Source organism: Manacus candei, unplaced genomic scaffold (genome assembly GCF_025592945.1).
Source record: "Manacus candei isolate 608988 ecotype Guabito, Panama unplaced genomic scaffold, ASM2559294v1 h1tg000147l, whole genome shotgun sequence".
NCBI lineage: Eukaryota > Metazoa > Chordata > Aves > Passeriformes > Pipridae > Manacus > Manacus candei.
The window spans coordinates 488,435-504,003 of record NW_026138195.1 but is presented as its reverse complement, the minus strand read 5'-3'; the positions used below and the strand labels follow the sequence as shown (position 1 = coordinate 504,003).

Genomic DNA, 15,569 nt, shown 5'->3' with positions numbered 1-15,569 from the left:
CTGCCTGGAATGAAGGGGCCGCTGGGACACTGCGGGACCTCCTGAGACCAAAGGAACCCTGGGAGAATTTGGATACTCCTGGAATCAAGGCACAATTGGGACACTGTAGGGCCCTATGGAAAAAAAGGAACCTTGTGACACTGCGGAATTCCTGGAATCCAGGGGCCTTTGGGACGTGGGGGCCTCATGGAACCAAAGGAACCCTGAGGTGTTTCCGAAGGTCATGGAATCAAGGGGCCACTGGGACACTGCAGGGCCTCTGGCAATTAAAGGAACACTGGGACACTGGGGCAGGACATCCCCCTGCAATGGCACCAAGACAATGCCCCATTTGCAAAGGGGTCAGTGCTGAGCTGAGAGGGGGCCAGGCCAAGGCAGGAGATGTTGGACCCCAGACTGGTTTCACCCCAAATGAAGCCCCTGATGGTGAGGGGACCCCTGGAGTCCAAGGACTGTCAGTCCCTGGGTTTCTACCAGAAAGGGCCAGTCCCCTTTCCCAGGGGCAGGTTCTTCCAACAGAACCCTTCTTGGGGGGTGTGTGGAGATTCCTGCCTTGGCTGGGGACCCCCCAAGGTCACTGCTGGAGGTTGAGAGCAGAGATCTCCCCACGAGCGCTGGTCTGGGGGAGTGTCAGAGACTGGAACAGTTAATGATTTATGCATTCTAAGAGACTTCTGCAGGCTTTTGACTTTCTGATGGGCAGCTGGGCCCATCCCCCCTCCTCCAGTGCAGAAGATGTCAAGCCCCCAAAAGGCGGGAAGAGCCGAGTTTACCACGCCCTCCACATGAACTCCGCGCCAAAAAGGGGGACACCCCCCTATGGAAACAACTCCCCGCCTTGGGGAGGTGCAAAGGATATGGATATTGACGGGTGACTTTGGGGGTTTGGGGGGATTTTTCCTTCTTCTCCCCCCACCGCCTGCGGATCCAGACCATTGCTTTTTACATGGCTGGATCCAGTGGGCGGTGACTATTTACGTTTTTACCACTCTCATCTTTTCTTCTTTCTTGCTCTCCCTTACTCTTACCCTGTCTTTCTCTCCCCTATGCATTTTTCTCCTCCCCCGAAAGGTTGGCCTTGTTATATGACAGCCCCCAAAATGCTGGCACACCTGTTGATACAAAATTGTTCAAATAAACCCTGTCAATATGTTTTCAGACACCGATTATTCAGTGTTGTTTCACTTTAATCCACCCCAAGGGAATTATTGATAAAACCTGAGTTACCAACCCACCTTTTTCCTGGGGCGGGTCGTAACAGTCACCGCTGTGCCTGTGATGTCACTGCTGTGACTGTGATGTCACTGCTGTGACTGTGATGTCACTGTTGTCTCTGTGATGTCATCGCTGTCTCTGTGATGTCACCGTTGTCTTTGTGATGTCACCAGTGTCCCTGTGATGTCACTGCTGTCTCTGTGATGTCACTGCTCTCTCTGTGATGTCATGACTGTCTCTGTGATGTGACCAATGTCCCTGTGATGTCACCGCTGTGACTGTGAGATCACCGATGTGTCTGTGATGTCATCGCTCTCTCTGTGATGTCATTGCTGTCCCTGTGACATCACTGCTGTCTTTGTGATGTCACCGGTGTCTATGTGATGTCATGACTGTCTCTGTGATGTCACCGCTGTGCCTGTGATGTCCCCACTGTGTCTGCGATGTCACCGCTGTCCTTGTGATTGTGATGTCACTGTTGTGTCTGTGATGTCACCGCTGTGTCTGTGATGTCACTACTGTCTCTGTGATATCACTGATTTCCCTGTGATGTCACCGCTTTCCCGTGATGTCACTGATGTCTCTGTGATGTCACCACTGTGCCTGTGATGTCACCAATGTCTCTTCAACCAGATTGCAACCACCACTCTCAACCAGACTGCAGATCACCACTCTCGACCCAACTGCAACCACCACTCTTGACCAGACTGCACCACCACTCTCACCAACAGGGTTTTTTTCCCTCTCCCTTTAGTTTGGGCTCAGGGGGCCCAACAAACACCACTCTGTTCATGCCCCAGGGTGCTGGGTTAGACATTTGGGTTTTGTGGGTTAAAACCAACTGTTTGTGTGTATAATCAGACTTATAGTATTATTTTATTAAATTATTATTCTGACTTAAAATCTCTCTTTTGAGTTGACTTCATTTCCCCTGCTGGTTTACTTTTAAACCAGCACAATCAGACTGCTGAAATTACCGTGGTATTACTCTGCTCCCCATTGCTGGCAAAATCCTGGCAAGAATACTCTTGAACAGACTAAAACCCGCTATAGCAGAAGGAATTCTCCCTGAAAGCCAATGTGGTTTCAGAGCCAACAGGAGCCCCACGGACATGGGATTTGTTCTCAGACAACTGCAAGAGAAGTACAGGGAACAGAACAAAGGTCTCTATGGAACCTTTGTTGACCTCACCAAGGCTTTCAATACTGTGAGCAGAAAAGGTCTGTGGCAGATTTTGGAACGTTTAGGTTGTCCCCCCAAGTTCCTCAAAGAGATCATCTCACTCCATGAGGATCAGCATGGCCAAGTCAGATATGGCAATGCACTTTCTGAGCCCTTTCTAATAACCAATGGTGTGAAACAAGGCTGTGTTCTTGAACCAACCCTATTCACAATCTTTTCCAGCAGGATGCTCCAAAGGGCCACGGCAGACCTCGATGATCAGGACGGGATCTACATCCGATACCGTACTGATGGAAACCCTTTCAACCTAAGGCGACTGAAGGCCCACACCAAGACCTTAAACCATCTTGTCCAGGAGCTGCTTTATGCTGATGACGCCGCCCTCGTCGCTCACACAGAAGCAGCTCTGCAGCGTTTAACATCCTGCTTTGCTGAGGCTGCTGAGCTCTTTGGGCTGGAAGTCAGCTTAAAGAAGACAGGAGTTCTCCATCAACCTGCACCTCAGGAAGTCCCCCATCATCCCCACATCACCCTTGGCCAATCAGAGCTCAAATCAGTCCAGCAGTTTAATTACCTAGGGAGCCTCATCTCCTCGGATGGTGAGATTGACGGAGAGATGGACAACAGGTTAGCAAAGGCATAGAGAGCTTTTGGAAAACTCCATAAAAGAGTTTGGTGAAATAAACACTTGAAGAAAAGCACAAAGATCAGTGTTTACAGAGCCATTGTGCTGTCTACTCTCTCATATGGGTCCGAATCCTGGGTCATCTACAGCCACCACCTGCGACTCCTGGAACGCTTCCATCAACGCTGCCTCCGTACAATCCTAAACATCCACTGGTCAGATGATGTGATCAATCCATCTGTTCTAGAACAGGCAGCAGTCACAAGCATTGAGGCCATGTTGCTGAGAACACAGCTGTGCTGGGCAGGGCACGTCTCCAGGATGAAGGACCAACCACCCCCTCCCTAAGATCGTGCTCTGTGGTGAACTTGCCACCGGCTGCCGCAAGAGAGGAGCCCCGAAGAGGAGATACAAGGACTGCCTGAAACAACATCTCAGCCTTGGCCATATTGATCTCCATCACTGGTCTACTCTGGCCTCCAGTCGGGAGGTCTGGAGACACCCCATCTCTAACGCTGCTGCTGCCTTTGAGAACGCAGCAGGATCACCATCGAGGAGAAAAGACAACGCAGAAAGAACCGTGTCCTGTCGATCCCATCCAAGGAGTCTTTCTGCTCTGCCTTTTGCAACTGGACGTGTCTATCTCGTATTGGCCTCTTTAGCCACCAGTGTGCTTGTAACAAATGTGGACAGAGCCGTTCCCAGATCTTCCTCCGTGAAACCCAGCCATGATGAACACACATGCAGTGAATATGTATGAGCCAGTTGCATCCAAGGGAAGCTGTGAGGGGGAGCGGTGCCTGTGAGGCCAAGCTGTGCCCCGCGCGTCAGGCGCCCAAACAAACACCGGCTCAGCAGCACCTCTGGCTCTTGGGTTTAATATCGCCGCTTTTTCCCGGCATCAGACCCGGGCCCGGGGGGATCGGGGGTCGTTCCCAACCGGCTCCGCTCCGCCCTCGGGCCCCGCTGGGGCCGCCCCGCAGTTCCCACCCGGCTCCGCCGCACGGCCCGGGCCCCGCGTGTCCCGCTGCCGCCTGCCCGGCCCCGCCGAGCCCAGAAACGCCGCCAAATCGCTCAGAGGGACCAAAAAACCCTTCCCGTGGGCAGCCAGGGGCGCGGGGGGTCCCTGTGAAGGCCCTTGCCCTCAGTCACTGCTGGGCACCCGCCGCCCCCGCCCCGAGCCGGGGCCCTTCCCAGCGCTCCCAGTGTGCCCAGCCAGCCCCGAGCGCCCCAGGGAGGGCTTCAGCTGGGCACGGCACACCGGGGCTGCTGGGGGTCCCACCTCACTGCGGGGCCCTTGGTTCTTCCCGGGCTGGGCAAACCCGGCGGGGGGAGGTTTGGGCCACAACTCTGTCCCCTCCTGCGCTCGGCCCACGGGATTCGGGGCCGTTTTCCCTTTTGGGGGCAAAGAAATCCGAGCTGTTGAGCACTGACAGGACGCAGCAGCCCTGCAGCCTGCGGAGCCCGGGCTGGCCTGTGCCTGGCAGAGGAACAAAGCTGCTCAGGGACAAATGACTCCGTGGTTAACTGGCCTAATAAATTGCTCCTAATTAGGGGGCAGGAGAAGTGAGGCCCCAGGGCTTCCTGCCCCCCACACGGCTGGGAAAGCCCGACCAGGAGCTCCACAACGCTGTATTTGTGTCTATTTTCAGATAGACCTGGCATTTCATTCATCGATTCTTGACATTTTATGCCTGTTTAATGATATTTTATTGATTCTCTTCGAGATCAGGATCAACATCTGGATCCTCATGGACATGGTGCTTTCCAAGGAGAGCAGGACACAGGCAGAGCCAGGAGAACCAGCCTGCAATCACACAGTGCCACCTGGCAGAGATGTTGTAGAGCAAAGACTCCCTTCAGGTTGGAAGGAAACTCTGCATTCAGTGAGCTGCCTGGAGAATGTGTGCCCACAGCTCTGTGGGAAGCTGCCAGCAGGGAATAAAATTCCCAAGCAGCTGCATCTCTGCCCAGAAGGAAGGACTGTCTGCAGGTTCCGACACTTCTGAGTTTGACCCTTCAGACCATAGTGACCCTTTCAGAGAAAATGCTGAGGAGAAGTGTATTTGAAGAGCTCAAGCTGACTGAGAAGGGCTGCAAGGCATCCTGAAGAGCTGATTTCCAAGATCTCCGTGGGCATTTGGCACCTTGATAAACTTCTCTTCTTCCCTCAGTGCCCAGGGAACACCAGACAAGGTCACACAAGGGTTTCCCTTGGAGTGCCCTGGGCTTGGCTGGTGGAATCCTCTTGGGGGAGGGCAGGGATGAGATGAAGGCAGGTGGGTGAGACTTTGGAATGGAAGATTGTGCCTGTTTGGGGTTTTCTGTCTTGAAAGCAAGCTCATCATGAGTTGTAGAAGGCCCTGTGCTGGGTAGATTCAACTACTTGAATAAAGCTTTCAGTTTAAGATCTTTGTTTTTTAGGAGCTCCTGATACCTCCAAAAGCCAGGTCAGGATCCCAAACAATTCACTTTCCTATGTGCATATAATTACTTGGCAAGATTCTGTTGTGGAGTCTAATGCTCTGTACTAAGACATTTCTGGACTAGTATTCCAAGGAGCATCCCAAGCATTGTATCCTGCTCCCTTCTCTAATTTACCCATATATAAGCTCAGTAACTTCCTTTTTACAGCCTATTTATTTACCTAAATGAGTTATATATGACTTACATATATTAAGGGATGGCTTTATTTCCTGATATATTTTTCCTGATGAAATAAATAATCCAACAGTTCTGCTGGAGTCCAAGTTCTTAAATCACTGTAGCTTTCATTGCATGTATTGTGTAACAGGTTGAAAACTTCCTTAGCTGGCAGCTGGAACAAAACTCCATCCAGTTCCCCGAGCTTGCAAACTTCCTTCTTAAACAGCAGGAAGAGCCAGAGTAGATGCCCAAGTGCTGCAGAATGGCAGGAAATGCAGGCAGTGCAATGGTTGCAGTGTGTGAATCTCTGCAGTTCAGCAGAGGCTCCTCATCCCTCTGGAGCAGGGAGGTCACTGCTGGGAAGTTGTGCTGTCCAGAAGCCTTGAGCTCCTGTGGCAGGACGAGCACAGGGCAGTGCCACGGCCTTTGTGGGGAAGATCCTGCCGGGCCTGCCAAGTGCTGCTGCTCTTTGTAAAGCGGGAGAGTTGTGGGTCCTTGCGAGGAGGAGAATGAGGATGTTCAGCAGCAGAAAGCAGAGCAGAGCAGTGCCCTCCTTTTGTCCGGGACTGCCAAGGGGGCACTGAACCTGGCGAGCACTGAGCCAGGGGCAGCAGGAGGGCAGTGTAAACCCGACACTCCTGGAACAGCACGAGAGGCTGCAGAGCTGGAGAAGGAATTCTGCGGGAATACTCAACTCCGGAATGCTGCTGGAAGCGTCCCTTTGGCCCCTAGAATTGCCCTGGGAGTTTGCTGCCAGGCTTTGCTGCTCTCCTGCTGCAGTGAGTCACTGCCAGCTGCCGGGTGCTGTGGGCTGGCGATGCCGTGGGGAGCAGCTGCCCGGCCGTGGTGCCCCTTGCCGTGGGTGCCGTGCGGGCTGACGGTGCCGGCGGGTTCCGTGGCAGCGCCGGAGCCCGGCGGGATCCGCAGCGCGTCCCGCCCGGCGCTGCAGGACCGGCAACGGCAGCGAGGGCTGCCAGGCCTTGGGAAAGCTGCGACCTGCAGGAGCTGTCAGGGCTCCAAGGCACAGCCCGGGGGGCCACCAGAGACACAGAGTTCCTGCCGTGCCCATTCCCATTCCTGCTGTGCCCATTCCCATTGCTGGTAATGCCCAGCCTGCTCCCAGTGTCCCCGTTCCTGTCCCCAGTGTCCCCATCCTGGTTCCCCACGTTCCCATTCCCACTCTTGGTGTTCCCATTCCCAGTTCCTGGTAATGCCTAACCTGTTCCCCCTGACCCCATCCTGGTCCCCCCTGGTTCCCATTCCTGGTGTTGCCATTCCCAACTCCCGATATCCCCATTCCCAGTTCCTGGTGTCCCCAACTTTCTCCTGGTGTCCTCATCCCTTTCCCCATTGTCTCCCGGTGTTCCCAGATCCAAAAAGAGTCCTGGAAAAGAGAAGTTTAGGTACTCCCAGGACACCAAAATTGTGAAAACAAGGGTTTGGGCACGCCCAGGTCCCACCCAAAATATTAGAATAGAGGGGTTAGGACACTCCCAGACTCTAAAACTCCTGAGAACAGGGGGGGTTCAAACACTCCCAGACTCCCAAAATCTCATGAACACAGGGTTATTGGGCACACCAGGCATCCCAGACCCTCATTCCCACCTATCCACGACACTCCAAACCCCATCTCCAGCAATCTGGGAACCCCCAAAACCCACCTTGGACCCCCCAAGTCCCGGGCGGGGTCAGCAGCAGCAGCCAATGGGAGCGAGCGCTGCTGGCGCGTCATCAGCTGCCGGGCAGACCCGTCCGGAACGGAACCCTCCCCGAGTTCAGCCAGTCAGAGAACGCCCTCAGGTGATTTTGGGGGTCCGTGGGAGCTGTGGGAGTCCCAGATGGGCGTTTTTGGGCGGCCCTGAGCTGCGGGAGCCCTGGCTGGGTATTTTTGGTGGGCCCTGAGCTTTGGGAGCCCTGGCTGGGCATTTTTGATGGGCCCTGAGCTCCCCCCTCCCCCGCAGCCCACGGACCCCCCGAACCCCCCAGCCCCGGGGCTGCCGCGGGGGCCCCCAACGGCCCTCAGCCAATCCCGAAGCGCCCACGCCGCCCGCGCCCAATCCCAGCGCGCCACGCTGATGACTCATCAGTCGCCGGGAAGACGCCTCGAAAAAAGGGCCCCAACTGCGCCCTCAGCCAAGCCCAGCGCGCCCCAAACCCCCCAAAACGGCGCCGCCCGGCTGGTTTGGGGCTGTCAGCAGCTGTCCGGCGCTGGGCATGGAGCGTGTGCGGGGAGCTGGGGCCGTGCTGGCGGTGCTGGTGGTGCTGGGAGCCCCCCCGGCTGCGGGCGAGGAGCTGTCGGGTGAGTGGGGGGTGGGAAAGGGGGGCAAGAGGGGAGAAAAGAGGGGGTGGGAGCCCCAAAAGTGAGTGGGAGGGGGGTGGGGAGGCCCGGAGTGAGTGGGAGAGGGGTGGGAGCCCCAAAGTGAGGGCGGGGGGGGGATCTGGGGATTGTGGGGCAGGTGGGAAAGGGGTGGGAGAGGGGGGCAAGGGGGTGTGGGAGAGCAGGCAGAGGGGTGCCCTGGGGGTCCCTGGGTGTCCCTTGAGCCTTGGAGCGGTTCCCTGGGGCTCTGGGGGGATCGGATTGGCAGTGTGGGGGTCCCCAACCCCCCTGTCCATCCCCGGGGGGCTGATGGGGGGGTTCTCCCCCAGCCAAGAGCCGGTGCTGGGGCGTCCGTGGGGCAGAGGGGGGGGTTGGGAAAGGGGGGTCCGGGGTGGCCCCCTGAGCTCCCAGCCTGCTGTGGGGGGTTGGGGGATGAAGGGGGTGGACGGGGCACCCCCTGACCCGTGTCCTGCACACACAGGGGTGTTCCAGTGGTTGGGAAAGTGCGAGTGTCACTTCATCAATGGCACCGAGAGTGTGAGGTATGTGGAGAGGTACATCTACAACCGGGAGCAGTACGCCCACTTTGACAGCGATGTGGGGGTCTATGTGGGGGACACCCCGTATGGGGTGATCCAGGCCAGGTACTGGAACAGTGACTCGGAAGGAATGGAGCTCACACGGTCTGAGGTGGACACGGTCTGCCGGCCCAACTACGAGGTGTCCAGCCGGTTCATTGTGAACCGCAGAGGTGAGCGTGGGGCAGAGCGGGTCCCCTCGGCCCCTGCCCCGGGAATGACCCTGGAGCCGCTCAAACCCTCCCTGGGAATCACCCCAGACCCCTCAGCCCTCCCTGTGCTTGTCCCGTGCCCTTTTGCTCCCTCCCAGTTCTTCACAATCCATCCCAGTCTCTCCCAGTCCTTCCAATGTCCCCTACTCTCTCCCAGTCCATTCCAGTTTTTCGTAGTCCATCCCAGACCATCCCAGTCCATCCCAGTCTCTCCCAGTGCCCCCCCCGCGTCTCCACCCCGCTGGGGCAACCGAGCTCCCGCCCCTCAGCCAATCCCAGCGCGTCTCTCTGATGACGCTCCAGTTGCCAGGCAGACCCAAACCAAAGACTTCCCTCACCACGACTCAGCCTCCCAGGCCCGATCGCTCCTTCCCAGTCCATACCAGTCACTTCCAGTCCACACCAGTCACTCCCAGTCCTTTCCAGTCACTCCCAGTCCCTCCCGATCGACTCCCAGACCCTCTCAGTCCATTCCCAGTCGTTCTCACTTCACTCCCACATCTCCCAACTCTCTCCTCAGTGCCCCCCCAGCCCAGCCCCTTCTCCCCCACTCTATTCCCAGTCCCTCCCACTGCCATCCCAGTCCCTCCCAATGCCCTCCAAGCCCTCTCCCCTCCGTCCCAGTGCCCCCCGGCTCAACCCAGTGTCTCCCCCGTCCCTGCCAGTGCCCCCCAGCGTGTCCATCTCGCTGGTGCCGTCGAGCTCCCAGCCCGGCCCCGGCCGCCTGCTCTGCTCCGTGATGGATTTCTACCCTGCGCCGGTGCAGGTGAGGTGGTTCCAGGATGGGCAGGAGCTGCCGGAGCACGTGGTGGCCACCGACGTGGTCCCCACCGGGGACTGGAGCTACCAGGTGCTGGTGCTGCTGGAAATCCCCCCCCGGCGCGGGGTCACCTACAGCTGCCAGGTGGAGCACGTCAGCCTGGAGCACCCCCTCAGCCGGCACTGGGGTACGGCCCGGCCCCCCCAGCCCCGGGGGGGCAACTGGGGGCGACTGGGAGGGAGTTTGGTGGGTGCTGGGGGTGATGGGAGGGGGGTGGAGGGTCCTAAAGGGGCCAGGAGGGGCTGGGTGGGATCCCTGCAGGGGCTGGGAAGGGACTGGCAGGAGGTTGGAGGGACCCCCGGGTGGGCTGGGGGAGAGCGGGCGGGGCTCTGTGGGGTGCCGGGGGGTGCGTGGGAGGAGGTTTTTGGGGTGCTGACCCCCCCGGCTCCCCCCAGAGATGCCACCGGACACCGTCCGCAGCAAGATCCTGGTGGGGGTCGGGGGCTTAGTCTTGGCCTTGGTCTTCCTGGCACTGGGGCTCGGCTTCTACCTGCGGGAGAAGGTAAAGGGGGGTCCCCAAATGGGGGTCGTGTCCCCCCCCTTGCTCTCCCACAGCCTTTGGTCCCTCTCTTCCCCCTCAGCCCCTTTGTTCTCACCCCCTTTTCTCTCCCCACAGAGCTCCTGAGCCGCCGGCGGCCGCAGCCCCTCCCCGTGGCCTCGGGCCCAGCCGGGACCCCCCAAACCCTGCGCTCATTTGGGAGGTTGCCTGTCCCCCCCTTCCCTGCTTTTGTTCTCACCCCACCCAGCTGTTCCCAGTGTTCCCAGTAAAGCTTCTCAGTGCTCTGCAGTCCTGCTCACTGGGGAGAAGGGGCTGGGGGTGACTTGGGGGGAAACCGCGGGGGGAGCAGAGTTTGAGGGGGGCAGAACCAGTCCCAGGATGGATCGGGAATGGGGAACCCCCTGAGTCCTCTACATGTCACCCCGTTCTTGGGGGGTTTTGAGGGGGCATCTGCACCCCAACAGGGCACCCAGTGCACCCCAAGAGGTGCCAGGACCCACGTAAACCCCGTAAAAGAGGTGCTGGGAATCCCAAATTCAGTGGGAGGGGAGTGGTACCCCCCAAAAGTGGACGGGGGCGAGACAGGGCTGAGGAGTGGGGAATGATGGGAAAGGGGTGGGAGAGGTCAGAAAGGTGGGGAAAAAGAGGATGTGGGACATAATCCTGTCCCCAGCTCCCCGCACACAGTGAAGCTTCCCAGTTCTCTGCACTCCTGGTTACTGGAGAGAAGTGGGGGGGCTTCAAAAATCCTGGCTACGGGAGGGTTTGGACACTCCCTGACCCTGAAATATCACAAAAGAGGAATGTGGACACTCCTAGACTGCAGAAATCCTGGGAACAGGGGGTTTTGGATACTCTCAGAGATAAAAAATCTTGGGAGCAGTGGGGTTTGGACACTCTCAGAATTACAAAGTCTTGCAGAAAGGTGATTTAGGCACATGCGGACCCTAAAAATCCTAGGAATGGGGGGCTGGAAACATTCAGAACCCAAAAATCTTGTGAGCATGTGGGTATGGGCTCTTCTAGACCATGAAAGTCCCACGAACCAGGGTTTGGGGCACTGTCAGACCCCAAAATATTGGAAAAGAGGGACTTAGACATTCCCATACCTTAAGACTCCTGGGAACAGGGGGGGTTTGGACATCCTAGACATTATAAATCCTAAAGAAAGATGGTTTGGACACACCCAGACTCTGAAAATCCTGGGAACAGGGGGTTTGGGCAATGTCAGCCTCCCGGTAAACCAGGAATGGGGGGGTTGGGCTGTCCCAGAACTATAAAATCCGGGAAAAGAGGGAGTTAGGTACTCCCAGACCCCTAAAATTGTGCGAACGGAGGGGTTGGGCACTCCCAGTTCCTCAAATCTTATAAAAGAGCAGTTTGGGCAACATCAGCATCTAAAAAACACGGGAACAGGGGGTTGGGGACATTCAGACCCCGAAAAACTTGGGAACACGGGAGTATGGGCTCTCATACTCCGTAAAAATCCGAGGGACAGGGGGGTTCGATCAACCCCAGACCCCAAAATATCGGAAAAGAGGGGCTTGGACACGCCCCCAACGGCCCTCAGCCAATCCCAAAGCGCCCACGCCGCCCGCGCCCAATCCCAGCGCGCCGCGCTGATGACTCATCAGTCGCCGGGAAGACGCCTCGAAAAAAGGGCCCCGACTGCGCCCTCAGCCAATCAGAGCGCGCCCCAAACCCCCCAAAACGGCGCCGCCCGGCTGGTTTGGGGCTGTCAGCAGCTGTCCGGCGCTGGGCATGGAGCGTGTGCGGGGAGCTGGGGCCGTGCTGGCGGTGCTGGTGGTGCTGGGAGCCCCCCCGGCTGCGGGCGAGGAGCTGTCGGGTGAGCAGGGGGTGGGAAAGGGGGTCGGGTGGGAAATGGGGGGAAAGAGGAGAGAAAAGAGGGGGTGGGAGCCCCAAAAGTGGGAGGGAGGGGGGTTGGAAGGCCCGGAGTGAGTGGGAGGGGGGTGGGAGCCCCAAAGTGAGGGTGGGGGAGTCTCGGGGGTGGTGGGAAAGGGGTGGGAGAGGGGGGCAAGGGGGTGTGGGAGAGCAGGCAGAGGGGTTCCATGGGGGTCCCTGGGTGTCCCTTGAGCCCTGGAGTGGTTCCCTGGGGGGGGAGTGGTCGGATCAGCACTGGGGGGGTCCCTAACCCCCCTGTCCATCCCCGGGGGTCTGATGGGGGGGTTCCACCCCAGCCAAGAGCCGGTGCTGGGGTGTCCGTGGGGCAGAGGGGGGTTGGGAAAGGGGGGTCCGGGGTGACCCCCTGAGCTCCCACCCTGCTGTGGGGGGCTGGGGGATGATGGGGTGTAAGGGGCACCCCCTGCCCCGTGTCCTGCACACACAGGGGTGTTCCAGGACATGGTGAAATCTGAGTGTCACTTCATCAACGGCACCGAGCGGGTGAGGTTCATACACAGGTACATCTACAACCGGGAGCAGCAAGTGCACTTCGACAGCGATGTGGGGATCTTTGTGGGTGACACTCCATTTGGAGAGTACCAGGCCAGGAACTGGAACAGCCAACAGGAAAGGCTGGAGTACTATCGGTCTCTGGTGGACAGGGTCTGCCTGCCCAGCTACGAGGGGTACGGCCCGTTCAGCGTGGAGAGGAGAGGTGAGGGTGGGGCAGAGCGGGTCCCCTCGGCCCCTGCCCCGGGAATGACCCTGGAGCCCCTCAAACCCTCTCTGGGAATCACTCCAGACCCCTCAACCCTCCCTGTGCCCGTCCCGTGGCATTTTGCCCCTCCCAGTTCTTCCCAGTCCATCCCAGTCTCTCCCAGTGAGGCCCAGTCCATCTGAATCCATTCCAGTTTTTCAGTGTCCATCCCAATCCATCCCAGTCCATCCCAGTCTCTCCCAGTGCCCCCCCCGCGTCTCCACCCCGCTGGGGCCACCGAGCTCCCGCCCCTCAGCCAATCCCAGCGCGTCTCTCTGATGACGCTCCAGTTGCCAGGCAGACCCAAACCAAAGACTTCCCTCACCACGACTCAGCCTCCCATTCCGGAGCGCTCCTTCCCAGTCCACACCAGTCACTCCCAGACCCTCTCCCTCCACTCCCAGACCCTCTCAGTCCGTTCCCAGTCGTTCTCACTTCACTCCCACATCTCCCAACTCTCTCCCCAGTGCCCCCCCAGCCCAGCCTCTTCTCCCCCACTCTATTCCCAGTCCCTCCCACTGCCATCCCAGTCCCTCCCACTGCCATCCCACTCCCTCCTAACGCCCTCCAAGCCCTCTGCCCTCCCTCCCAGTGCCCCCCAGCTCAGCCCAGTGTCTCCCCCGTCCCTCCCAGTGCCCCCCAGCGTGTCCATCTCGCTGGTGCCGTCGAGCTCCCAGCCCGGCCCCGGCCGCCTGCTCTGCTCCGTGATGGATTTCTACCCTGCGCCGGTGCAGGTGAGGTGGTTCCAGGATGGGCAGGAGCTGCCGGAGCACGTGGTGGCCACCGACGTGGTCCCCACCGGGGACTGGAGCTACCAGGTGCTGGTGCTGCTGGAAATCCCCCCCCGGCGCGGGGTCACCTACAGCTGCCAGGTGGAGCACGTCAGCCTGGAGCACCCCCTCAGCCGGCACTGGGGTACGGCCCGGCCCCCCCAGCACCGGGGGCACACTGGCAGGGGGGCTGGGGGCTCAGGGGGACAATGGGGGCAATTGGGAGGGAGACTGGGGGGGAATAGGAAGGGCTCGAGGGTGGTGGAGAGGCTGAGAAGGAGGTTGGTGGGTGTTGGGAGGGCTTGAGAGGGGCTTTGGGGAATCCTGGGAGCAGCTGGGAGGGAGTTTGGGGGAGCCTGGGCGGGACAGGAGGGAGGCTGGGGGGGCTTGTCATGACTGGAAGGGGATCTGAGAAGTGGTGGGGGGTCTGGGAAGGGACTAGGAGGGGTTCTGGGATGTCCTCAGCATGATGGGAGGGGGTTTGGAGGGTCCTAAAGGGGCTGGGAGGGGCTTTGTGGAATCCCCAAAGGGGCTGGGAAGGGACTGGCAGGAGGTCTCAGGGGGTGCTGGGTGGGCTGGGAGAGACTAGGATGGGGTTTGTGGAGTCCTGGGTGGTGTCTGGGAGGTTTTAGGGGTGCTGACCCTCCCGGCTCCCCCCAGAGATGCCACCGGACACCGTCCGCAGCAAGATCCTGGTGGGGGTCGGGGGCTTCGTCTTGGGCTTGGTCTTCCTGGCGCTGGGGCTCGGCTTCTACCTGCGGGAGAAGGTAAAGGGGGGTCCCCGGGGGTCGTGTCCCCCTTTCCCAGAGCTTGTGTGCCCCCCCCGTCCCCCAGCCCGCTCTCACCCCCTTTTCTCTCCCCACAGAGCTCCTGAGCCGCCGGCGGCCGCAGCCCCTCCCCGTGGCCTCAGGCCCAGCCGGGACCCCCCAGTCCAGCCCCACGCTGAATTTGGGGGGTCGTGTGTTGCTGCTGTATTTTGGTGCTGAAAAATTCTCCAGAGCAGTTAATTAGGGGTGAGATAAGAAAGGGTTTATTTGCCAAGGCTAAGATGTTACAAGACCCGCGCAGGCCGTGCCTGAGAGGTTACGTTTTATAACACCATCCATCCAATCCCAGATGTGCCCACCCTGTGGCCTTTACTCTGGTCCCCCCCGGGTCGGCCCCCTTCAAATGAGTCTGGGGTGTATTTCGGGACCCCCCATTCATCCCATCTTCACCATCACCAGAGCACAAAGGGTACATAGTTACCTAATTCTTGACCGTATTCTGTGGTTTAGGCCTTGATGTGCTGTTCTGCCAACAATCTAGGCCTTGCCTTGACAAAAGACTAAACATTTCTATTGGATTTGGGGCTATGAGTGATATAGGGAGGATAGAATGGGGGAAGAGGGTTAAGGAATGTATGAACAAGGGTGCTAGAGAGAGGGAAAGGAACAAGGGACAAAAAGGGGGAGGGGAGGTTGCTGCTTTTAAAATCTACTTCCACTACTTATAAAACTTACAAGTCTTACAAATATTAGAAAAATAAAAAAACATTAGGGGCTTAAGGCATCAGTCCCCCCTTAGAGACTGGACAAAACCCAAAGGTCTTGTCCAATCTCTACTACCTACACCTACAACAACTATAAAACGGTGCATGCAGTGAGCTATTACACTAACACTAAGTATATACAATACTAAAATAAACAGTTGTTTCATCCATGTCCAGTTCGGTAACCATGAGGTGAGTTTGTGGAGGACATCTCCTAAACCTAGGGAGACATCATCCAGAGATATTTGGTGTAAGATTTTAGTTTGATTTTGAATTGCGGCCAAATCATTATTAATCCTACCAGTCTGGTCTATGTAAGAGCAGCAGCTGGTATTGATGACTTTACACACACCTCCCTGTGAGGCTAGCAAAAAATTGAGGACCATTCTTTGGAACTGCTCTTTCAGGGTTTCAATTGCATCCAGAGTGTGATCTTGTATGTTTTCCATAACAGCCGAAATATTTACAATTGCCTTTTCCAATTCACTCACTCCTAGAGATGGGATTAAAGCTC

General features: G+C 58.0%; 2 protein-coding genes across 2 annotated transcripts; both read left to right on the top strand.

Moving 5' to 3' along the window:
- The first annotated feature begins 7,755 nt into the window (after nucleotides 1–7,755).
- On the top strand, nucleotides 7,756–10,332 carry LOC127462953 (class II histocompatibility antigen, B-L beta chain-like). The gene is made up of 5 exons (XM_051771902.1): nucleotides 7,756–7,968; nucleotides 8,468–8,737; nucleotides 9,442–9,723; nucleotides 9,992–10,098; nucleotides 10,213–10,332. Exons 1-5 carry the CDS (start codon nucleotides 7,884–7,886, stop codon nucleotides 10,219–10,221), a joined length of 753 nt encoding a protein of 250 aa, XP_051627862.1. The 5' UTR covers nucleotides 7,756–7,883; the 3' UTR covers nucleotides 10,222–10,332.
- Nucleotides 10,333–11,798: 1,466 nt separating this feature from the next.
- LOC127462954 (class II histocompatibility antigen, B-L beta chain-like) lies at nucleotides 11,799–14,429 on the top strand. Its single transcript, XM_051771903.1, has 5 exons — nucleotides 11,799–11,941; nucleotides 12,443–12,712; nucleotides 13,388–13,669; nucleotides 14,185–14,291; nucleotides 14,390–14,429. The coding sequence occupies exons 1-5, from the start codon at nucleotides 11,857–11,859 to the stop codon at nucleotides 14,396–14,398; spliced, it is 753 nt and encodes a 250-aa protein (XP_051627863.1). The 5' UTR covers nucleotides 11,799–11,856; the 3' UTR covers nucleotides 14,399–14,429.
- Nucleotides 14,430–15,569: the final 1,140 nt, after the last annotated feature.

Bases quoted from the DNA above. Each gene is read 5' to 3' on its own strand.
- LOC127462954 (XM_051771903.1), top strand. From the start codon at position 11,857: ATGGAGCGTGTGCGGGGAGCTGGGGCCGTGCTGGCGGTGCTGGTGGTG. The intron at 11,942-12,442 runs GTGAGCAGGGGG...CTGCACACACAG, and splicing joins TGCGGGCGAGGAGCTGTCGG to GGGTGTTCCAGGACATGGTG. The intron at 12,713-13,387 runs GTGAGGGTGGGG...CGTCCCTCCCAG, and splicing joins GTTCAGCGTGGAGAGGAGAG to TGCCCCCCAGCGTGTCCATC.
- LOC127462953 (XM_051771902.1), top strand. From the start codon at position 7,884: ATGGAGCGTGTGCGGGGAGCTGGGGCCGTGCTGGCGGTGCTGGTGGTG. The intron at 7,969-8,467 runs GTGAGTGGGGGG...CTGCACACACAG, and splicing joins TGCGGGCGAGGAGCTGTCGG to GGGTGTTCCAGTGGTTGGGA. The intron at 8,738-9,441 runs GTGAGCGTGGGG...CGTCCCTGCCAG, and splicing joins GTTCATTGTGAACCGCAGAG to TGCCCCCCAGCGTGTCCATC.